This window comes from Bufo bufo, chromosome 7 (genome assembly GCF_905171765.1).
Source record: "Bufo bufo chromosome 7, aBufBuf1.1, whole genome shotgun sequence".
In the NCBI taxonomy this organism is placed as follows: domain Eukaryota; kingdom Metazoa; phylum Chordata; class Amphibia; order Anura; family Bufonidae; genus Bufo; species Bufo bufo.
This window is the reverse complement of record NC_053395.1, coordinates 4,824,044-4,849,019: the sequence shown is the minus strand read 5'-3', so window position 1 is coordinate 4,849,019 and position 24,976 is coordinate 4,824,044. Positions and strand designations below refer to the sequence as shown.

At 49.3% G+C, this 24,976-nt stretch overlaps 1 protein-coding gene across 1 annotated transcript; it reads left to right on the top strand.

Moving 5' to 3' along the window:
• Positions 1 to 9,031: 9,031 nt before the first annotated feature.
• LOC121008945 lies at positions 9,032 to 23,222 on the top strand. Its single transcript, XM_040441780.1, has 4 exons — positions 9,032 to 9,385; positions 20,544 to 20,670; positions 21,234 to 21,307; positions 22,536 to 23,222. Exons 1-4 carry the CDS (start codon positions 9,061 to 9,063, stop codon positions 22,964 to 22,966), a joined length of 957 nt encoding a protein of 318 aa, XP_040297714.1. The 5' UTR covers positions 9,032 to 9,060; the 3' UTR covers positions 22,967 to 23,222.
• The last annotated feature ends 1,754 nt before the right edge of the window (positions 23,223 to 24,976 follow it).

Sequence of the window (24,976 nt, the reverse complement as noted above, 5' to 3'; positions counted from 1 at the left end):
TGGTAGATACGGATTTGCTGGCCATATTTTTACTAGATCATCCAGATCAGAGTTGGGTCCAGTTTCTGGTCGATGGTCTTCGGCATGGCTTCCACACCGGCTTGGTGGCACTGCCGCAGGTTACATACGAATGCAAAAACCTGTTGTCGGCCGTCCGAGACCCGGTCTCCATTTCACACTTACTATCCAGTGGAACGGAGTGTCGTTCTTTGTCCCCTCTGTGTCCAGTTATTCCCCGATCGTCCATACAGACGCAGCTTCTTCTACCGGGTTTGCGGCCATTTACAAGGAACACTGGATGGCCAGCCCTTGGCCGCCTGAGGTTTTAGATATTCCAGGCTTTCTACAGTCATCCGCCCTTTTTGAGATATATCCTATTGTGGCAGCAGCTCATACGTGGGGCAGTCTGTGGGGTAACCAGACCGTGTTGGTTTTAACAGATAATGCAGCACTGGTGGACATTTTGATGAAGGACAGGTCTGGGTCCAGAGAAGTTATGGCGTTTCTGAGGAAGTTTGTGTGGTTGTCGTTGCAGCATAGGTTCAATTTTGTTTGCATGCATATTCAAGGACAGAGGAATCTTGCTGCAGACGCGCTGTCCAGGCTTAATGTTCCTTTCTTCTTACAGGTTTCCCCAGGGGCAGATCCGCTACCAACTACGGTCCCGCAGCACAACCTGCTAGTCATGCAGTAGCACCACTACTACTCACTGCCAGATCCCTGGTGGAACAGTCCCTCTCCGTAAATACGTTGAAAGTGTACAAGACAGCATGGGCGTTGTTTAGCAAATTCAGAGTCTCACATCCACCACTAGATATGGGACACATAACCTACCTAATGGCTTTTATTGGGTTTTGCCACTCAAATTTGAAGTTAGCTCACAACACGATCAAGCTATATCTAGCAGGTATCCAGCATTACTTTTATCTGGCTCACCCGGAGCAGCCTTCCTTGTTTTCTGCCTATCCCGTTAAGGCTATGTTACGGGGTATACAGAAAACCACCTTTCAGAAAACCACGGGCCGTCAGCCATTTACAGGTCCCATGTTTAGGGCAGTCTCTGACATGCTACGTAACCGCCCCTTTGGTCTAGAGATTAGTAGACTGGTGGAAACGGCCTTATACCTGTCTTTTTTCGGTTTCCTAAGGCCCGGGGAATTTACGTGCACAGCCACTTCCACAAAGTTTCTTCGCAAGAAAGATCTAATTCCAGACAGTTCAGGGTTCTTGCTTAATTTAAAGCAGTCTAAAGCCGCTCGTCCGGGGGAGATGGTGCGTGTCAGGTATTTTCCCACCGGTAACCAGTGGTGTCCAGTCGAAGTCCTGAACCAGTGGTTACTCCATATACGTACATCGTTACCAGACTCGCCGTTGCTGCCTCACAACGGCGCATCTCTCAGCATTCAGGTTTTCCTGAAGTACGTTAGGGCACTACTTGTCAATATCAATGTTAACCCAGCTAGCATCACGGGTCACTCATTTCGTATCGGCGCCGCCTCCAAGAACGGTGTCCCGGTCCATGTCATCAGGAAACTAGGGAGGTGGAAGTCCTCGTCATACCTCACGTACATCCCAGACCCATGTCATGAAATGTCTGTTGCTTTTCGTAATTTGTTGGCATAATACGTTATTTTCATTAAAGCACTAACTACACTAACGTTTGTACTTTTGGCCACTTTTAGGCTACTTTTACGACAGCAGTTATGGCATAATTCTACTGCTTATTATGGTAAGGGGGTCGTGGTAGGGCATGCGTTCTGATAGCCTATCCGAACACAAGTATTAAGGCTAAAGTATTGCCGTATTTGTGTGAGGGGAGGCTCCCTCTCACGGCATATAAGGCTCACCCCCATAGCCCACGTCGCGTGGCTCGTTGCTTTTCACCCGCCCACCCATTCCCCCTTTTTCAATTATCAGACTACTAAGGTGGCCCACTTTTAGGCTACTTTTACGACAGCAGTTATGGCATAATTCTACTGCTTATTATGGTAAGGGGGTCGTGGTAGGGCATGCGTTCTGATAGCCTATCCGAACACAAATATACATATAGACGTACACACCGCAGTACAGAAAGAGTACTACAATAAACACAATACAAGCCTAACTACACTACACAGTACAATCCCAAATTCCACCCCACATACTATCTATACATTACAATAATACATTCATACACACAAATATCAGTAACCCACCCGCCTGACTAATCACTGTCCCTACGGGGTACAAGGGGTTAAACACAATGGTGGCTCTGCAGGAGTTAATACCTGCAGGCCAAGGAACACAGGGTTCTGGGAAAGGCAGGGCAAGGGGTCACTCAGTTAAGGGTTAACTCCTGGTATGGCAGGGGTTATTAGGGGTTAATGCTCTGCAGGGACTGGGGAGCAGAGCACTAAAAGGGTTGTTTGCAGAGCAGGGGAATGCTCTGCAGAGAACAGAGCACTAAAGAGGTTAATGCTCTGCAGAGACTTGCAGAGCAGGGGAACAGAGCATTGAAGGGGTTAATGCTCTTCAGACTGTGAACTGGGGCAGCAGGGCAGGGGTTAAGGGCAGCAGCAATGCTGCTGGGATTACAGGGTCCATTGGGGGACTGCTGGGCACTGAAGGGGTTAATGGCAGGGGGGCAGTGAGATCCTTGGGCAATGCAGGAAAGGATTAGGGGTTCAGGGCAGCAGGGGTTAAGGAGGAGGCAGGACAGGGAAAGCGCTACTTAGTCTGTTCAGCTTCTGCTCCGTCCTTCTGCTCTTCTGCTCTGGGCTCCACTACTCAGCCCTCTCCAACTCTCTTCTCAGTTCTTATTCCGGGTGCAGGGCTCAGTGCTGCCTGCGCTCTCTCTCTCCTCTCTGTGGGGGTGGCCAGTCATCTCTTCAGAGCGCAGCACTTCGCTGCCTGCGCTCTCCTGTATGGGGGGTCCCGTTCTGAGCACCGGATCCGCTCATCTTCGGGGGGGGGGGGGGGGGGTGCCGATCTACCCGAGCGCAGCGCCGGAGGTGAGCGGCACACAGGGTCGTGGGAACTCCTGTTCCTATGTCCCTGTTAGGCATACCATCTCCAGCGCTGCCGGAGGTGGTGACAAAGGGCAGAGGATCTTTATTGATCATCTGTCCTTTGAAGAGGCCGAAACTGGACATAATTGTCCAACTGTTGGTCTCCTCCACCCAGCAGGCACATTCCAGAGGGGGGGGGGGGGCATCCATGGGAGCTTCTGGGGACAGTTTAACTGTATATATACACACTTATAGATGCTTGGGGCACATCCATAAGTATATATACACTGCTCAAAAAAATAAAGGGAACACAAAAATAACACATCCTAGATCTGAATTAATTAAATATTCTTCTGAAATACTTTGTTCTTTACATAGTTGAATGTGCTGACAACAAAATCACAAAAAAAAAAAATGGAAATCAAATTTTTTAACCCATGGAGGTCTGGATTTGGAGTCACCCTCAAAATTAAAGTGGAAAAACACACTACAGGCTGATCCAGCTTTGATGTAATGTCCTTAAAACAAGTCAAAATGAGGCTCAGTAGTGTGTGTGGCCTCCACGTGCCTGTATGACCTCCCTACAACGCCTGTGCATGCTCCTGATGAGGTGGCGGACGGTCTCCTGAGGGATCTCCTCCCAGACCTGGACTAAAGCATCTGCCAACTCCTGGACAGTCTGTGGTGCAACGTGACGTTGGTGGATAGAGCGAGACGTGATGTCCCAGATGTGCTCAATTGGATTCAGGTCTGGGGAACGGGCGGGCCAGTCCATAGCATCAATGCCTTCGTCTTGCAGGAACTGCTGACACACTCCAGCCACATGAGGTCTAGCATTGTCTTGCATTAGGAGGAACCCAGGGCCAACCGCACCAGCATATGGTCTCACAAGGGGTCTGAGGATCTCATCTCGGTACCTAATGGCAGTCAGGCTACCTCTGGCGAGCACATGGAGGGCTGTGCGGCCCTCCAAAGAAATGCCACCCCACACCATTACTGACCCAATGCCAAACCGGTCATGCTGGAGGATGTTGCAGGCAGCAGAACGTTCTCCACGGCGTCTCCAGACTCTGTCACGTCTGTCACATGTGCTCAGTGTGAACCTGCTTTCATCTGTGAAGAGCACAGGGCGCCAGTGGCGAATTTGCCAATCTTGGTCTTTTCTGGCAAATGCCAAACGTCCTGCACGGTGTTGGGCTGTAAGCACAACCCCCACCTGTGGATGTCGGGCCCTCATATCACCCTCATGGAGTCTGCTTCTGACCGTTTGAGCAGACACATGCACATTTGTGGCCTGCTGGAGGTCATTTTGCAGGGCTCTGGCAGTGCTCCTCCTGTTCCTCCTTGCACAAAGGCGGAGGTAGCGGTCCTGATGCTGGGTTGTTGCCCTCCTACGGCCTCCTCCACGTCTCCTGATGTACTGGCCTGTCTCCTGGTAGCGCCTCCGTGCTCTGGACACTACGCTGACAGACACAGCAAACCTTCTTGCCACAGCTCGCATTGATGTGCCATCCTGGATAAGCTGCACTACCTGAGCCACTTGTGTGGGTTGTAGACTCCGTCTCATGCTACCACTAGAGTGAAACCACCGCCAGCATTCAAAAGTGACCAAAACATCAGCCAGGAGGCATAGGAACTGAGAAGTGGTCTGTGGTCACCACCTGCAGAACCACTCCTTTATTGGGGGTGTCTTGCTAATTGCCTATAATTTCCACCTGTTGTCTATCCCATTTGCACAACAGCATGTGAAATTGATTGTCACTCAGTGTTGCTTCCTAAGTGGACAGTTTGATTTCACAGAAGTGTGATTGACTTGGAGTTACATTGTGTTGTTTAAGTGTTCCCTTTATTTTTTTGAGCAGTGTATATATATACATATATATAACACAGGGGGTCTCAATGGGCAGCAATAAGCCCACCTATACATATAATATATACATAGAGATGTATGCCGACAAGGGGGCATACATACATCTTTATGTATACACCTACTACCTGGACGGGCCCATGCAAAAGGGCCAATATATATATGCATATATGTAAGGGCATATATACATATATATTTAAATCCAACACTCCCCTCAACAACAGTCTTATCTAAATTACAATACAAAGTTCACAGTTTATTTGATAACATGCAAACTTTGTCAATTGCAATTGCAGTCCTGCAGGGTGAGCGAATGTGAGGTCACAGGGGACAGCTTAACAGACCGAGGGTTGCTTTTGGTACTCACAGTTTTTATATACCCTGGGCAGGCGTACAGCAGTGATGGAGAGGCTGGCACATGGATCCTCTGGGGCACTCTCTGGGTATAGGGACCAGGCCTGGTGGTAGGTGAGGTGCCCTGGGTGTTGCAGGTTTAGTGTGCCTGTGGCAAGATCCCTTATAGTTTGTGACGCCAGTGCCGGTAATGGTGGCACACCGATTTATTGTAGGAATAATTGAGGTACACACAGTTGTAGTGAACCAGAACTTCTTTTTACTGAACAGTTCAACTTCATACAGTCTGCAGTTAGTTCCATATGTAAAATGTTGGTAACAGGCAGGCTTCACATAAATGGCAGGCAAAGTCTTTGCAAGATACTCCAAGGGAATAACACTTACAGATCAGGCTGTACTTTCCTCAGAATCCTGTCTGACTTTCTCCAAGGCCCGTATGCCCTATAGCTGGCTTTATCCTTGGGCAGGGAAACCTTCCTCTGGTACAAATCCTCTTGCTGTAAATATCCTTCTGCCCTTCAGCTTTCTACTTGGCTGGATAACAGTGGCATTGCGCTGTACTTTTCAAAGTGCTAGATATCTTCAGGAGGCAACTTCTTCCCCTGGATGCAAGCTAGGAACCTGGGCTATCTAGCTGCATGTCAGAAGCTGCTCTTTAGCTACCCTCTGGCTAAAGTGCACACTTGGCTTCTAACCACACACACCCTCCCCTGGACTAGACCTGTCTATATATACTAGGGGGTTCCCTAGCTCCCTCTACTGCCTAGGAGGAGGAACTACACCCCTAACAGGCCTGGTACACAGGAGATAATATGACAACATACATTAAAATGCAATACAATATACCATGACCATGTTCCACAGGAGGTGGAGAACAACGTGACCCAATTGACCCTTGAGTTACATAGTGGGACACTACACAATATGTGGTGTGTACCACAAATGAAATCAATACTCGAATTCGCAAGCACATTTCAGATGTTCCATACTACAAAAACCGCAACGTGTCTGCTGTCAGTACACACTTTGTGACTTTACATGGAGGCGATACTTCCAATCTAGTGGCTGAAGGAATAGAGAGAGTTTTCCTTCCCACTAGAGGGGGGATCATAGGAGGAAATTACTGAATCGGGAGGCATACGGGATCTTCCCGCTGGGGTCAAGACAACCTCAAGGTCTCAGCAAAAGGATTTAACTCTACACTATTAGGGGAGTTATTCCTGTGCCTCAGTGTTTTTTCATATACCTTTATATAGTGCACGTATAGATTTGCCGTTGTTTTATATTTATCTGCATTGACCGTACACCTGTAGAGGTTTGTCTGTCAGCATTTGTGACTTTACTTTTGTAGATTGTTCTCAAGTTGATTAGACATATGTGATGGCGCCATGTGTGCTGCTCCTCACGATCATGTGATCGATTGATTGCATGGCCGGCGGCGTGAGCAGCTCGTAAGGTGCGGATTCATTAGAAGTTCCATATGTCATGAGGAAGGACCGCTATTTATTTATGGTCTGAAACGCGAAACCGAACTGTTCCTGTTTGTCGAAGATTTTATGCCGCAATAAAGCTACAATTTTTTCCACCATCTCTGAGCTGGATTTTCCTGTTTTTATTGATCTACATTATATATATATATATATGCTGCATAGCTGGTACATATATTTATTATTGTGACAATATATACTGTAGGTCAGCTATGCAGCATCCATGTGTATATATATATATCATAGTACATATGTAGAGTTATGCTCAGCACTGTTACTGTACATATAAATGATAGTAATACTATAGATAATATACTGAGTATAACTATCTGAGTATATATACAGTAACAGCACTAAGTATAATGATATATAGGTACATGTACTATGCAGCTCTATAGGCCCGCCATACTGTGTTCTTTTTTAGGTTACGGCTCTGGGAAGGCAGGTAGTAAAAAACTAAAATGCATAAAGGGAAAACTGCCGTCAGGAAGAGGGGATGCATTTTTCTTGGCCATGTTTTCCATCAATTTTCATCTTTTATTTGTGGCTTTTTCACATATCTTTAGATTTTTATTATAGTTCTCAATTTTGTTTATTAATTAATTATTTCACAACTGGCTTCAAAAATGTCAGTTTGGACCCATTCAGATGACAATATCCGATTTCCGCACATTCCGCCCCATGTTAGAAACGCCTATTCTTGTCCACAAAACGGACAAGAATGGGGCATGTTTGATGTGTAGTTTAGCTGACACTGTGCAGGCGGTGTGCCCGGGGGCCCCTGCTGTGCTGTCCTCCAGGCCTGCAATGTCTGTGTAGTGTAGCTGACATTGTGCAAGCGGTGTGCCCGGGGGCCCTTGCTGTGCTGTCCTCCAGGCCTGCAATGTCTGTGTAGTGTAGCTGACATTGTGCAGGCGGTGTGCCCGGGGGCCCCTGCTGTGCTGTCCTCCAGGCCTGCAATGTCTGTGTAGTGTAGCTGACACTGTTCAGGCGGTGTGCCCGGGGGCCCTGCTGTGCTGTCCTCCAGGCCTGCACTGTCTGTGTAGTGTAGCTGACACTGTGCAGGCGGTGTGTCCGGGGCCCCTGCTGTGCTGTACTCCAGGCCTGCAATGTCTGTGTAGTGTAGCTGACATTGTGCAGGCGGTGTGCCCGGGGCCCCTGCTGTGCTGTCCTCCAGGCCTGCAATGTCTGTGTAGTGTAGCTGACACTGTGCAGGCGGCCCCTGTGTTGGAGCGGCAGTGATGTGACAGATGTGCAGTGGCCCCATCCACAGTAATGGTCCAGACTGTGCAGTCAGTGAGGCCCTGACGCTGCGCACACCACACCGCCTGAACCCCCCTCCGCACATACAGCCGGGGCAGCCTGCAGCCAGGAATTAGCGCCGTCCGAGTGGAGCGCAGAAGCACTTTTAGCTAATTACATTGTGTGTCAAGATGGATCCGTTTGGCTCAGTTTCATCAGACGGACACCAAAACGCTGCATCCGCCTCCAGAGCGGAATGGAGACTGATCGGAGGCAAACTGACGCATTCTGAGCGGATCCTTCTTCAGTCAGAATGCATTAGGGCAAAACTGATCTGTTTTGGACCCCTGAACGGATCTCAGGAACAGAATGCCATAACGCCAGTGTGAGAGTAGCCTAAGCCTGCCAGCCTGTAAATAGATGCCGACGGCGCCCCCCTCTTCTTGCTGGAGACACGCGCCCCGTGCGGTCGCACCCCTCGCTGGCTGTAGAAACGGCCCTGGTGGTAGGGGTTGGGCAGGTGCACCAGGCCGGAGCATAATATACCTCCAGCCACATAATCACAAGATATTTTCTGTCCGGTGAATGCCTAATGTTTGGGGCCTGTACTGCCGGGGCCTAAAATAAAATGCTTCTAGGCCCCGTCAGGGCACATTACAGAGAACTTCCCTTTAAGACACATAAAAGTGGCCCCTGATTAAAATACAAATTTTTAGTGGGAATCTTTGCCAATGAGCCCCCTCTGGTCACTGTCCATGTTGTGGGACGACTTGTGCACTTATAGTTTGTATTTGGTGTCTGCAAATATGAGCTGAAGGTTTTTCAGGTTCACCTGCCGTTAAAGCCAATGGGGCCCGCCGCAAACGCGCAGTTTGTAAACATTTGATCGCGAACGCGCAGTTCGTGAACTGTCCCGGCCAATGTTGGTCCATCACTAATTCTGTATTATCACTCATGCAGAAAAGCAACGTTCTGCTGTCCTGTCACTCCCTGCTTCTATTTCTCAGAAATCATAGCTTAGTTTCCTGTAATTCACCTGCGAAAGTGAAAGCGTGCTGAGGTATAAATTCCAGACACCGATCCAGACACCCATCGTTCTCTCAGAGAAGAAGGAACCTTAGAGATGGATCCTGCCCAGCTCAAAGAAAGTGTCCTCAGCTTCAGGCTGGATGATGGACCTCGTGGTAATCGGGGCTACTCCCGGGTTCTCCTGCAGCTCTTTGGTTACCTGGGTCATGGGAAGTCCTCCTTCATCAACTCCTGTAAGTACGTGCTGGAGGACAGTGATACATACACACCATTCGCTGTGGCTGGAGAAAGATCAGACGGAGGAGCCCTGACAATGGAGAGAAAATCCTACGAGCTGACCGAGAACATCTCCATAGTGGACAACAGAGGGTATAACAGGATTAACAGCCTTGAGAGAGCAGAGATCTACGCCCAACTGGGTGAGTGAAAGTCTCAAATACTAGACTTATAATGGGGTTGGATTAGGGATGTATTGGGGTAAATATCCTGGAATTGTTTTATCCTTTTTATATATGATATTTTATAAATAAAGTTAAAGAAATACTGGATTTGTAGGGTTGAGCCTTTCAACATGTTATTCCTGCCACACCCCATTCTATGGGGTCACCTATGACAGTGAATGGTCAGTAACAGTGGCCACCATCGTAATCAGTGGAAAAGACAACGAACTCCCCCAATCAGTCATGGCCGACAGCAGGAAGCGGCACTGCGGTGCGGCGGTCAGAATATGGCCGCACTGATACTGTACTGATTAATGAGCAGAACATGACTCAGGATTAGAAGAATACTCGATGGCTTCACGAGGGGCAGGGTGGTAGGTGAGCGGTGCACATATCCTGAATGCCTCACATTGCCGCACCTCTGTGGCGTACATGCATCTCCAGTGTTTCCTATGTGAAACCAAGTATGAAATGATCTTCAAACACGGTGACATATCGTCGATTTCTCCCCATATTGCCTGTGTGACTTTGTGTCTCTGAGAAGCCTTACCCTACAAGTCTCCGAACTGAGGGCTGCGTTAAGTGCAGCTCTGTGCTCCGGAGCAGGGCAGACAGGGATCATTCCATTGTATATTATGCACTCATTTACACACATTACTTTCAAGGAGGAGTAGATTGTGGCCTAGCACCTACAGTATCACCAGCTGAGGGAACTACAGATGCAGCAATCTTCATCTCAAAGTTCAGAGCTTTTCTATGTGTAGATGGAGCATACCCTAGAGCAGTGATGGTGAACCTTTTAGAGACAGAGTGCCCAACGTGCAACCCAAAATCCACTTATTTATCGCAAAGTGCCAACACTGCAATTTAACCCGAATACTACAGTCCAATATAGTATATTTTCTATGTACTTTATCATTTAGCTATAACAGCCGCCTACATTCAGTGCGCTGACCGTGCTGTTCATAGTGCGCCTGCGCTGATGAATGGCAGGAAAAGTCTAAGGCATATTGGTACATCATAGACATTTTCCAGGGCGTGCGTGCCCACAGATAGGATTTTGAGTGCCATAGGTTTGCCACCACTGAGTCATTACTCTCACTATACCACTGTATGGTCCAGTACTGCCTCCATGTAACCAGCTGGACATTGTAGAAAAACGTAAACACCAGGAGGGACAAATAACCAGAAGAAGATTACAGCATTTAATGTCATTGTGCCTTTTTATCTTTGTTCTTTTCTGTTTATTAATATAAATATAGACCTTCTAGTATATGTGCACAGTTCTATATGTTTCCTATATCAGTGCAGCCAGAATGGTATAGATCACAGAGCAGTCCTGTATAAAGTACAGGCCGGACCTAGGGCTGCAAGACTGGGGGGAGGCCTGGCATGACAGAGGCCTGGAGGGAGGTGAGCTGTTAGGGAGTTGAGGGGTTAATTGGTAGGTTTTTAGGTGGGCGTTGCATTAGGGGAGGGGGTAAGGTGTTAACAAGGGTGGGAGGAGCGGGAAGAGGGGCCATTTTGCAGGGAACAACTGAATCTGCAGCAGCTTGCATAGTCTGAGCTGCTGCATTACTTCTTTAGTGTTTTTGTTGGGTACCTGCGACGATGTCTGCTATTGACGTGCTGCTGGCGCAACTCCGGGCGGCAGCGGAGAGTAGGGGTCAGGAGTAGGGGTTAGGAGCCCCTCCGGCACACACCGCAGGTAAAAGCACCAGTGTCAGGCGGTCGCGTGCTGGGAGGAATCCTGTAGGACGGCGGGACCCTGGGTGGGGTTGGCAAGAGGTTCCCTCATCCGATTCATCCGGCGGGGATGCAAGACCAGGTTCGGCAGGTGGGTCACATCGGACTCACCTTGCTCGGCAAGGGAGAGATGCCCATTCTTCTACGTGTCAGCGGGGTCAAGATGGTGGCCCTGTGCTTCCTTCCCTGATCGGGCAGCATGTGGCTCGCTCAGAGACGGCTCTGGCTTGCATATCGGCAGCCTCTAGTGGCAGAGCTGCAGAAGCGCAGGCTCCTGGGCTATCTTCAGTGATTGTGTAAGATGGAGAAACAGCCACTAATTCTTGAATGCTGTTTCTGAAAACTGTCATTTGGCTTTCCGGACACTAGAGGCCACTGATTTGCAGCTACAGCCAGCACACTCTGGGATTTGAATATGCAGAACAGATGATGACTCATGCTGTTGTGTGTGCGAGAGAGAGAGAGAGGAAATGGTGACCTGAGGAGACATGTTTGTGCAGAGGCTGAAGACAGGATCCAGTGCCATCAGAAGTGACTGATGCCTGTCAGCAATGCAGATGTTGTCAAGGAAGAAAGGATCGGTTTCCAGAAGGTCAGTTGGACTGTGGAACGTGGTTACAGACCCTGTGAGGCCTCATGGTGGATGGAAGGACCTGCGAGTTGGTGTAAGTCCCCATCGGATAAGGACCAGGCCAGGGTCAGCGATCCAGAAGGCTTCCCAGAGAGATAGAGGACTGGGTCCCGGAAGGCTGGAAGAGCCGTGGAACAGTTGGAGCTACCAGGAGAGGTGGAGTTGCTCAGCTTGGAGAAGAAGTAGTCCGCCATTTTGTGAGCTGCATGAGAGAACCGTGTGGATCCGGATTCTGTTCGCAGGAATGAGTATCGGCGTCAGGAAGCTGATCGGAACAGAGGGTCAGAGTTAAAGGTTCTGCAGGGCATGTTGTGGCAGGGACTTGCTGTCTGTTTGGGAGCAACCAGTAAACACAGGCCATACCCAGGTCAGTGACTCAGCGACACGGTTATCGACTTGTAGGCTCTGCCGTGTGCGCCAGCGGTCAGGTCCATTACCCTGCGGCACAGTATCGACTTGCGGGCTCTGCTGTTTACGCCACCTTGGGTACGGTTGTTCTATTGGGCTGGTACCGTGACTCTGAGCCTGGGGTATAGGGTATTTTGGACACTCCATTGTTGCTACACTACAATGCCACTCCAGCGTCTAGGCTGGGAGTATTCAGGGCACGTGAACAGTGTCAGTTGGGGGCAAGATAAGGGAATGTAAGGGAATGTGACGTTTTGTTGTTCCGTAGCTGGGCTTGGGGGATTTATTACTGGGTTTGTGGGAGCTAGTAAAAGGACTGGCAGGACCTGGGATGGGGTCACCGCTGGCGGCTTGGGGCGTGCAGGGGTCAGGAGTACCGGGTATTGCAGAACGGACAGGGGGTAATAGGGCTAGGGAAGCAGGGGCCAGCGGGGCGTTGGCGGCATCGTTACAGGAGTCGAATGATACGGATGGGGTTAGGGAGAATAAGGGTAGTAAGGATAAGGACGGGGGGGAGCCGCGTTTAGACGACGCTGCGCGAGGGGAGGTTTATGTTTGCTTTGAGGGGCCTCTGGGGGCACACTTGAGGATGGAGGTAAAATAAATTTGGAAAGGGGAATATGTGGACATTTTCTCATTGCTCCCCCTTGAGAGGTTTAATTTGGATAGGGAAAGGAAGAATGATAAAAATAAAGAAGACGAGGATAGGCAGCGGTATCGTTTGATTCCTCTGACTTTTTCCAACTGGATGCAGGCGTTTGTGATCCTGGCCAGTTTGTGATCCTGGGGAGGAGGCGCCGGAGAATTGTTCTGCGCTTTTCTGTTATCTGGACGCGATAGGGGAGGCATATAGGGTATATGGGGGGTTCGGGTGGTTGAGGTATGATGAGCAATTTCGGCAACGAAAAGCGGCTCGGCCTTGCATCCGGTGGGATCATAAAGATATAGGTTTGTGGATGCGGGTGATGGCCCCAGTTAGGGCAGGGCAGTCCTTTCCTGGGGGCGCCGGGGGTTCTGGGCAATCAGAGCGCTCGGCGGCCTTACAAAAGGGGTTATGTTTCCAGTTTAATGAGGGTGGATGCAGGTATGGGGATAAGTGTAAATTTAAGCACGAGTGTTCCTCATGTGGGGGGAATCATGGAGCGCAGCAGTGTTTTAAAGGTCGTAGAGAAAAAGGGGGGAGCGAGGGGTATGGAAAAGGGGCGGACGGCAATTCGGGTAACAGAGATGGTACCCTTTCTAAATAAGTACCCTAATGTGGAGGCGGTGGTGGTTTTGTTTGGAGGTTATAGGGAGGGTTTTCGGATTCCGTTCGTTGGGGGTGATTTTTGGCAAGGGAGAAAAAATTTGGGGTCGGCGATGGAGCGTCCAGGGGTGGTGACCGAGAAATTGCGAAAAGAGGTGGAGTAAGGTCGCATGGCAGGGCCCTTTCGGGACCTGCCGATGCAGGATTTGTGGGTGTCACCATTGGGGGTTGTGCCAAAGACGGAGCCTAACAAATTTCGCCTGTCACAACCAGACAGCTGAGAAGCTCTGACAGAAGCCTTTCAGAACCTCCTCCTTGAGTTTTCTTTATTTTGGTTTTCAGTTCCTCATCTCGTTAGTCTCTCTCAGCTGTCATGTAGTTGGACTGATAGCATCCCTTTAAATTCCTCCCCATAATGCATTAGTGTGCGGTTTATACAGCTTCCTGGAGTGTGTGTGCATGCTGATCCTATTTCGCAGTCTTCTACAAGTTAAGTGTTGTACATTCATTTGTGATTTTCTGTTTGCTGGATCCCAGGTGACCCTGACTCCCTCCGTGTCTAGTGTAGGGAGCCGGTGGTCGTGTCCCTTCACTATTGTAGGGTGTTCAGGTGTTATATAGTCGAGGTACGAGGATATGCGATCATCCACCATTGGGATTATCGCATAGGCTGAGCAGTAAGGGAGAGAGCCAGGTCTGATGCAGGGGTCTCCCTTTTTGTTCCTTAGTTTTGGATCCAGTGAGTCATATATTCATTTTGCATTGTCTTTTTTCCTGTACACCTTCCGTGACATCGCCTTATCCACCACCTTTCTTTTCCAAAAGGGGGTTCGGTTAACGACGGGATTGCGCCAGAGTTGTGTTCAGTGGTGTATACCTTGTTCGATGAGGCGGTTCGTTGGGTTCGGTCTTATGGGCAGGGAGCGTTATTGGCTAAGGTGGATATTGAGGCTGCCTTTCGTCTGTTACCGGTACACCCGGATTGTCAACACTTATTGGGGTGTTTTTGTGACTAGTTTTCTTTTGTTGTTCATCAGTGTTTGCCTATGGGTTGTTCGGTGTCGTGCGCTTATTTTGAGACTTTCAGCACATTTATGGAATGGGTGGCGCGTGAGTGGTCGGATTGGGGTTCGATTATCCACTATTTCGATGACTTTTTGTGTCACGACCCTTGGTCATGGTCGTGACTCCTTGGGAGCCGCATGCAGTTGCCCGCGGTTTGGTGTTGCTTCAACCGCAGCTGGGAGAACTTAGTGTTTGACTCAAGTGCGGTTGCCACGGACAACAAGCATGCGTGCGGTTGCCCTTGGCAACGTGTGTGTGTGTGTGTATGTTGGGCTCCGATATTTTCCTGACAGGAATATATTGGCAAAAGTCTCAGCTTTTAATATCTGCATTTATGACTAGCCAGTATAGTCAGTGGCATATCCGTTTGGTGCATTTTTTTTGTGATTTATATGATTATATTTTCATCCGCGCAATGCTCCGTTTTGTGTAGGATGCCTTTGTGGTGCATGTGGACCGCGCCGACATCCTCCACCGTATGCATTTTTTTGCTGGGGATAGTAGTTTGCTGCGGTCCACATGCGGTGGGGCTGCTCCCCCAATGAAAAACACGCTACAGTGTTAGGGGTTGAGCAGCTCGCCCAGATTTGCCACTATTTCTATGTTTGCACTTGGGAGCCGCATGCAGTTGCCTGCGGTCTGGGTGTTGTGTCAACCGCAGCTGGGGGCACTTAGTTGTATGCCTCAAGTGCGGTTGCCGAGGACAACAGATGTGCATGCGGTTGCCCTTGGCAAACATACACACACACACGTTGCCAAGGGCAACCGCACGCATGCCTGTTGTCCGTGGCAACCGCACTTGAGGCAAACACTAAGTGCCCCCAGCTGCGGTTGAAACAACACCAAACCGCAGGCAACTGCATGCGGCTCCCAAGGAGTCACGACCGTGACCAAGGGTCGTGACATTTTGTTTATTGGGCCGTCTGGTTCGAATGGATGCTCCGTGATGTTGTATTCATTTAAAGCCATGTCAGAGCTTCTTGGGGTACCCTTGGCATGGGAAAAAATAGAAGGCCCTACAACGGGGCTGAGTTTTTTGGGTATCGTCATCGATACTGTGGCGATGGAGTGCAGATTGCCTGAGGACAAGTTAGATGATCTTCGACGTGAGGTGTCATTGGCGGCCACGTGAGTTGCAGTCTTTGTTGGGTAAGCTAAATTTTGCGTGCGGCTTAATCTGGAGCTGCGGGATGATTTAAAGGCGTGGGCTTCCTTTTTGGAAAGATATATAATGGACGGTCTTTATGGATGGCGGATGGGGTGTTGGCGGCAGAGCTGGACTTGTTTACTGATGCAGCGGGTGGGCACGGTTTTGGGGCGGGGTCAGTGGTGTGTAGGCGAGTGGCCGCTGAGATGGAAGGAAGAAGGCTCGGTAAAGAATTTAGTGTTGCTAGAGCTTTTTCCCATTGTGGTGGCGGTGTCCATTTGGGGGGAATTTTTCAGAAATAGGAAGTTGCGGTTCTATTGTGACAACTTAGGGGTGGTGGAGGCTATTAATCGTATTTCGGCTTCATCTCCGCCGGTTGTGTGCTTGCTTCAGCATTTGGTTTTGGGTTGTCTATCACTGAATGCTTGGATAGTAGCAACTCATGTGCCGGGGGTAAATAACTCAATTGCAGATGCCTTGTCTCGTTTTCAGTGGGATCGGTTTCGGGTGTTGGCACCGGAGGCGGACGAGCAAGGAGCGAGCTTAGGAGTTGTGGAATCTGCCATTTAGTCGGTTGGAGAGTTGGTGAGGGGATCCTTGTCGGGGGAGACCTGGGCGGCATATGATAAGGCATGGGGTGTTGGGAGGAATGGTGTCAGCGTTTTCAGGGGCACGGTCTGGAAGATGGGGTTCTGTTGTTGCTTGTCGGACATTGAAGAGAGGAGCAGTTGGGTCAGGTTTGTGTGTCGGTTGGGGAGGTATGGTTGTTTCAGTTAGCTTTTTCTTTGGCCTTTTTTAGGGCATTGTGGATTGGGGAATTGGTCAGTCCGAGTAAGAGCTGTGGGGGTGGGCTTCAGAGAGAGGATGTGGAGTTATTTGCTGACAGGGTGGAATTTCGTATTTGGGGGAACATGGTTGAGGGTGATGGGCCACTGTTGGTGCATGAGGATGGGTCTTTTCTTTCACGTTTCCAGTTTTTAGCTGTGTTACGGGCTTGTTTGGCCAGGTTGGATAGGGACCCGTCACTGTTTGGGGGTCACTTTATCCGGATTGGCGCGGCCACGGAGGGGGTTGGGAGATGACGCTATTCACCGCATTGGGCGGTGGGAGTCTATCCGGTTCCAGTCCTATGTTAGGCCAGCGTTATTATAAGAGGGGGAATGGTGTTTGTCAGGGTTGGGGGGCATGTGAAGGACGTTTTTGTTGATATGTTGTATTTTGTGTTTCCTGCAGGTGGTTCGGCTTGCCTGGTGTGGATCATGGGGCACTCGTACATGTTCAGGGGAGCGTTGCGGGCAGCAGTTAGGCCGGATGGAAGGCAACTGGGTTTTCCGAGAGAGGAGGCAGTGATTCGCTGGTTGGGGATGAGAGGAATGCTGTGGAGTCGGGTTCTTCTAGAATTCCATAGATTTGCAAAGTTAGATGTTGCCCCGGGGGTATTGGTGTTACATGTGGGGGGGAATGATTTGGGATGCGTCCTTTTAGGGAGCTCACCAAAGACATTAAATTTGATTTATTATGTTTGTGGGCTCAGTTTCCAGGTTTGGTGACAGTCTGGTCGGATATGGTGCCACGGAAGCAGTGGAGGGACGCTAGGTCGGTGGAGAAAGTCAATAAAGCCAGGATGAAATTTAATAGGGCGGTAGGGCGTTTTGTGGTGAGGAATGGCGGTTTTGCAGTGCGTCATAGGGATTTGGAAGCTGCTGTGGGGGAGTTTTGGAGGGGGGATGGAGTACACCTGAATGGGGTGGGGATTGATTTATGGTGTTCGGGCTTGCAGGATGGGATTGAGTTGGCTTTGCGGGTGTGGCGGGACGCAAGGAGGTGAGGTGTCACCACCTTGTGTCGTGGGCGGTGGTGGGTCCTTGGAGTTGGTGGTTATGGTGGATCTAGTGTGGTGGGGAGGGAGCCAAGTGGGCTCTGGACTCCCCAGGTACTGGAATTTGGGGCGTGATATGGCGGGTATCTGCCTACGTTTGTCGCCCATGGTTATCGTTTTCTGCCTCTGAGCTGGTGCTTATCGGCTAGAGGAAATTTAATTCAATTAAGGGGCATGGCAGATACCCGTCGGGTTTACAGTGCTCCAAAGACCCCCCCCCCCCCCCGTGTTTCAGGTTCTTCTTGGGCAGGCCTTCATGTGGGAAGGCCTTTTGGAAGGGTTGGTTAATTATATTATTTATTTTATGTTTTGTTATTTAATAAATGGCTGCTGTGGCCAATAAAATCCACCTGTGGTGTGGCCTCTTTATTTGGTTGGGAATTGGGGGACATAGGGGGGAACGACTCGACAGTACGCTTGTCAAGTACAGGCCGGACCTAGGGCTGCAAGACTGGGGGGAGGCCTGGCATGACAGAGGCCTGGAGGGAGGTGAGCTGTTAGGGAGTTAAGGGGTTAATTGGTAGGTTTTTAGGTGGGCGTTGCATTAGGGGAGGGGGTAAGTTGTTAAAAGGGGTGGGAGGAGCGGGAAGAGGGGCCATTTTGCAGGGAACAACTGAATCTGCAGCAGCCCACACTCACCCACCCTTTGGGCTGCATTTTTCCGCAGTGGTTGAGTTTCCTGGAGTGACGGCGGTTCTTGGTTCAGGACAGAGTGGTTATGGGTGGATTTTTTGGTTTGGTCAAGCAGGGACTGTTTTCTAATGTCATAGCGGCCGGGGCGGTGGTGGGTCCTTGGAGTTGGTGGTTATGGTGGATCTGGTGTGGTGGGGAGGAAGCCAATTGGGCTCTGGACTCCCCAGGTACTGGAATTTGGGGAGTGATATGGCGGGTATCTGCCTATGTTTGTCGCCCATGGTTACCATTTTCTGCCTCTGAGCTGGCGTTTATCGGCTAGAGGTAATTTAATTCAATTAAGGGGCGGGGCAGATACCCGTCGGGTTTACAGGGCTTCAAGGACCCTCCCCGTGTTTCAGGTTCTCCTTGGGCGGGCCTTCATGTGGGAAGGCCTTTTTGGAGGGTTGGTTATTTATATTATTTATTGTATGTTTTGTTATTTAATAAATGGCTTCTGTGGCCAAGAAAATACACCTGTGGTGTTGCGTCTATATTTGGTTGGGAATTGGGGGACATAGGGGGGAACGACTCGACAGTATGCTTGTCATGCATCCATGGACCATCCAAATAGGGCCAAACAGAACTTCTGCCGTGTTATATACATCACCTAGAGACAGGCAGCCATGTTATATACATTACCTATAGACAGGCAGCCATGTTATATACATCACCTATAGACAGGCAGCCATGTTATATACATCACCTATAGACAGGCAGCCATGTTATACACATCACCTAGAGACAGGAAACCATGTTATATACATCACCTAGAGACAGGCAGCCATGTTATATACATCACCTAGAGACAGGCAGCCATGTTATATACATCACCTAGAGACAGGCAGCCATGTTATATACATCACCTAGAGACAGGCAGCCATGTGTATATACATCACCTAGAGACAGGCAGCCATGTGTATATACATCACCTAGAGACAGGCAGCCATGTTATATACATCACATACAGACAGCCATGTTTATATACATCACCTAGAGACAGGCAGCCATGTTATATACATCACCTAGAGACAGGCAGCCATGTGTATATACATCACCTAGAGACAGGCAGCCATGTGTATATACATCACCTAGAGACAGGCAGCCATGTTATATACATCACCTAGAGACAGGCAGCCATGTTATATACATCACCTAGAGACAGGCAGCCATGTTATATACATCACCTAGAGACAGACAGCCACATTATATACATCACCTTGAGCAGTGATGGCGAACCATTTACAGACCGAGTGCCCAAACTGCAACCCAAAACCCACTTATTTATTGCAAAGTGCCAAAAGGCAATTTAACCTAAATACCAATTTAGTATATCTTCCACATACTTTATAATTTAGCTATAATAGCCGCCCACATTCAGTGCGCTGCCTGTGCTGTTCACAGTGCTCCCTGTGCTGGTGAATGGCAGGAAAAGTCTAAGGCGTATCGGTACACCATAGACTTTTTCCAGGGTGCGGGTGCCCACAGAGAGGGTTCTGAGTGCCGCCTCTGGCACCCGTGCCATAGGTTCGCCACCACTGACCTAGAGACAGGCAGCCATGTTATGTACATCACCTGGATATGGACATCTAGGCACATAAATATGAACAGAGAAAAGTACAGTTGAAATATCATTATTCCACAATCAGCTGTATTGATTTATCACATATGTGTGTCCAGTGTGTTGGGTCATATCACCTTACTGCTAACTGAATTTTGGGGTAGTGTCAGATTACTGACGCCACTTAGATTCCATTTGTCTATGAATGCCTTACACCAGACTGATCCATGCGCAGCATACCCCGCTGTGATCTTCTCTCCACCATTCATTTGTAAACCCACTTTAGGCCTCTCTGCTCTGAACCCTCCTAAGAAGAATTATCCAGCTGACGTTTAATCCAGGACCCGGAGGACCAGCTCCTTGGGCCTAGTAAGTCCCTCTTCTGCCTCCACCACAGCTGTTAGACAGAGCTGAGAGAGGCAGGGGTTAAATGTGCCCCGTACTGGAGGCAATGTGATAGTGGTCCTGCTCCTGCCATCTGACGGGGAAACTCTACGGCTCTGGACCCAGTCACAGTTACAACCCCTGTGGCCACGATTGTCACACCCATGACACAAACATATTTAACATCACATAGGAATAAGGAGTTAATGAATGTACATTATACAAAGAGACCAGAAATGAGAAGCTCGGGAAAGTAGACAAGCTGGCCAATATAAAACGTCTCCCCTCACACCACATCAGAGGACTATTTCCTCAAATGCATCTTACTCCAGGAGAGCACAACTTGTCCACTCATGGTGACCCTCATTAATACATAATGTAAATGTGATTATCTCCAGGAAACTTCATCCCCATCGGTGAGAAGGTGGAGTGGATGGAGAACTACACAGATATGATGAACCGGCTGCAAGATGCTGAACTGAACCCCAACTACTCTGACTTAATCGTCCCCATCCTAGTACACAGGTGAGGGGCTGCAGATATTTCTCTAGTTATGTAAGTACCAATATCACAGAACAAACCTGACAAGACCCGTAGGCTCATTCCCATCCTAGCTTAGATCCATGTGGACATGTCCCACCAACTGCTGGTCAATGCTGAGGCCATAACAAGGGCAGAAATCAAGAGAGAGACAGATTATAGAACTGCCCGGCAGCTGACAGCAGCATCCCTCATAATGGCGTCTACTGCGATGAGGCTGTCCCAGAAATGTGATAATACAGGCAGAGAAGATACAGCTAGAAACCAACAAAGAACATCAGATATAGAGAACATCAGACATCTTCTGCCAGGATTTATGTCCTTCATCTTCATGAACACCATCATCACCACAACCTTCATCATGACCATCAACATCACTATCACCAGCATAATCATCATCTCAACCCTCACCATCATGGTTGTTACCATCATCATACAGTAGCTCCATCTTCACATTCACCACCATCATGGTCACTATCATCATTAGCACACTGATCATCATTCACACCATGGTCACCACCATCATCATCTATCTTTTATTTCTACAGCGCTGCATCTACGTTTTCTGACAGTGATAGAAATGACGTGCAAACATTTATGGACAACTGTGTGCAGATGACAGGTACGTGGTGTGCTGTGTGTGGAGGACTCTCGCGTAGAGCTCCTAGAACTTGCTTCCCTCTTGCTCTGTGGCTGCTATCCTCCTCCTGACCTGGTCCAGTGCAGGAATGACTAATATGAAGACGTCAGTGCTATTTTATTTCCCAGTAAAGCATTGAGTGGCAGACTGCAGCTGCATCCCCCTCTTGCCCCGTCTTCCATGTCCTCTATTAATGTAGCTGTATTTCCTGGTGACTTATGAGGTTCATGAACATGGCCAGAGAGGCGGCAGAGTCCTCTCCCTCTGGTGACCTCAGAGTCCTCCTGTGTTATCAGATTCTTCTGGGGCTTCATGTACGGCAGCCTGATAAACTGTGCAATCCAGTAAGGACAATGTTCTAGAAGGGTTCCATTTAAAAGCCCTGGGAGAAGACCGGGCTGCCCTCTGACCCCAATAATGTGCAACCCAATAATGTAGTACAGAGGCCCCATAGATCTTATGACAATGGCTCTCCTTCTAACAGGGTATTGGATGCTGGATCTGAATTGCTATATCAGGTTACAGTTACCACGTTGCGATTGATATTTATGTCTTCTTCATGTGACTGATTGCAGGTAGAAGGGGCCCTGGAAACATGGTTGGTTCTGGGTTGAGCTCAGGGTCAGTCCTGGGCTGATTTAAGTTAAGGCCGGAGAACAATTATGAATTCATTTTGAATTTCAAAAAAGCTCTGAGGACAATTCGCCTCGACTGAGATTATTACACCAAACAATTACTGGGTTATTACAGTGCAGAGTAACGTTACACCGAGCATCTCTGTAGTAATACTAATAAGTCAACAAAGATAACATGAATGTCTCCCTCACATCTGAAAGAACATGGAAAAAATCCAGAATTCATATAAAAATGGGCATCAGATACAGATAACAAAGAAACACATATGTGGAGCACAAGGTCCAACACCTGCTACAATCTATTGGGCAACTGATAACATTTCCAAAAACCGTTATCAGGGAAGAGATCCACCTGATCGGAAACCTGACAGCGGCTAATAAAACTCCATTTATCTTGTAGGAAGCTTCTAAAATAAATCCAGTAAATATACAGTATATACAGTATACAGGTCTGAGTAACCAGACAGGACGGCCGTATCGGGGAGAGTCTTCAGTTGTGGAATCTGTGGCACTGGTTATGGTAGTTGTCAGGTTGTCACACACACAACATCTGGTCACCTCTGTGTCTCTTGCAGGAGTCGCCCCCATCGTTGTCATCACTAAAAAAAGGAGCGGAGATTTCATTGAACTTGACAAGAAGTTCAAGCTGATGGGAGCCGAGGAGATTATAGCGATAGAGAACTACACCGAGGGAGACCATATCAGAACCCTGGGGAGAACCAAGGACATCCTGACCATCCTTCAGAAAGCCCTGGACGGAGTCGGATACCGTCTGGGACAAGGAAGAGACGCCCAGAAAGAATGGGTGGAAAGGAAGAGGTTCATGCTGGAGTTCATATATAACGCTGACCTGGAGAAGAGAAGAGAGGAAGAAAAGAGAAGAGAAGAAGAAAAGAGAAGAGAGGAAGAAAAGAGAAGAGAGGAAGAACTGAAAAACTCTTGGTTGCCATGGAATTGGTTCAAATATTTCTGGCAAAAGTGGAGCGCGCAGGGCCCGACGCCTTAGAAGCAGCGCTATCTTCATACGACTACATGAATGGCGGCTGCAGGAGGCGTCACCTCCACGTAATTTTCTTCTGCTTCTGGTGAATTGTAGATTGGATGTTGGGGGTTGTAGTTACCCGCCACCACTGCTATATCTATATCTATATATATATAATAGTAGAAAAGCCACAGACTCCCTGACTGGCGGCTCCTGTCTCCACTGATCTGTTCTATTCTGTATTACTGAGATCTCTGATTAAAAGGCTTCTGACAACTGACAACATTGTGAGCACTGGATTCAGTCTGACTAATTATAACATTATAACAGGTTCTTAAAATACACTGGTGGTGAGTGTACTGATGCTGGAGGATGGCGGCATACACTGGGGGTGAGTGTACTGATGCTGGAGGATGGCGGTATACACTGGTGGTGAGTGTACTGATGCTGGAGGATGGCGGCATACACTGGTGGTGAGTGTACTGATGCTGGAGGATGGCGGCATACACTGGTGGTAAGTGTACTGATGCTCGAGGATGGCGGCATACACTGCTGGTGAATGTACTGATGCTGGAGGATGGCGGCATACACTGGTGGTGAATGTACTGATGCTGGAGGATGGTGGCATACACTGGTGGTGAGTGTACTGATGCTGGAGGATGGCGGCATACACTGGTGGTGAGTGTACTGATGCTGGTGGATGGCGGCATACACTGGTGGTGAGTGTACTGATGCTGGTGGATGGCGGCATACACTGGTGGTGAGTGTACTGATGATGGAGGATGGCGGCATACACTGGTGGTGAGTGTACTGATGCTGGAGGATGGCGGCATACACTGGTGGTAAGTGTACTGATGCTGGAGGATGGCGGCATACACTGGTGGTGAGTGTACTGATGCTGGAGGATGGCGGCATACACTGGGGGTGAGTGTACTGATGCTGGAGGATGGCGGCATACACTGGTGGTAAGTGTACTGATGCTGGAGAATGGCGGCATACACTGGTGGTGAGTGTACTGATGCTGGAGGATGGCGGCATACACTGGTGATGAGTGTGCTGATGCTGGAGGATGGCGGCATACACTGGTGGTGAGTGTGCTGATGCTGGAGGATGGCGGCATACACTGGTGGTGAGTGTACTGATGCTGGAGGATGGCGGCATACACTGGTGGTGAGTGTACTGATGCTGGAGGATGGCGGCATACACTGGTGCTGAGTGTGCTGAGGCTGGAGGATGGCGGCATACACTGGTGGTGAGTGTACTGATGCTGGAGGATGGCGGCATACACTGGTGATGAGTGTACTGATGCTGGAGGATGGCGGCATAGACTGGTGGTGAGTGTACTGATGCTGGAGGATGGCTGCATACATTGGTGGTGAGTGTACTGATGCTGGAGGATGGCGGCATACACTGGTGGTGAGTGTACTGATGCTGGAGGATGGCGGCATACACTGGTGGTGAGTGTACTGATGCTGGAGGATGGCGGCATACACTGGTGGTGAGTGTACTGATGCTGGAGGATGGCGGCATACACTGGTGCTGAGTGTACTGATGCTGGAGGATGGCGGCATACACTGGGGGTGAGTGTACTGATGCTGGAGTATGGCGGCATACACTGGTGGTGAGTGTACTGATACTGGAGGATGGCGGCATACACTGGTGGTGAGTGTACTGATGCTGGAGGATGGCGGCATACACTGGTGGTGAGTGTACTGATGCTGGAGGATGGCGGCATACACTAGTGGTGAGTGTACTGATGCTGGAGGATGGCGGCATACACTGGTGCTGAGTGTACTGATGCTGGAGGATGGCGGCATACACTGGTGGTGAGTGTACTGATGCTGGAGGATGGCGGCATAGACTGGTGGTGAGTGTACTGATGCTGGAGGATGGCTGCATACATTGGTGGTGAGTGTACTGATGCTGGAGGATGGCGGCATACACTGGTGGTGAGTGTGCTGATGCTGGAGGATGGCGGCATACACTGGTGGTAAGTGTACTGATGCTGGAGGATGGCGGCATACACTGGTGGTG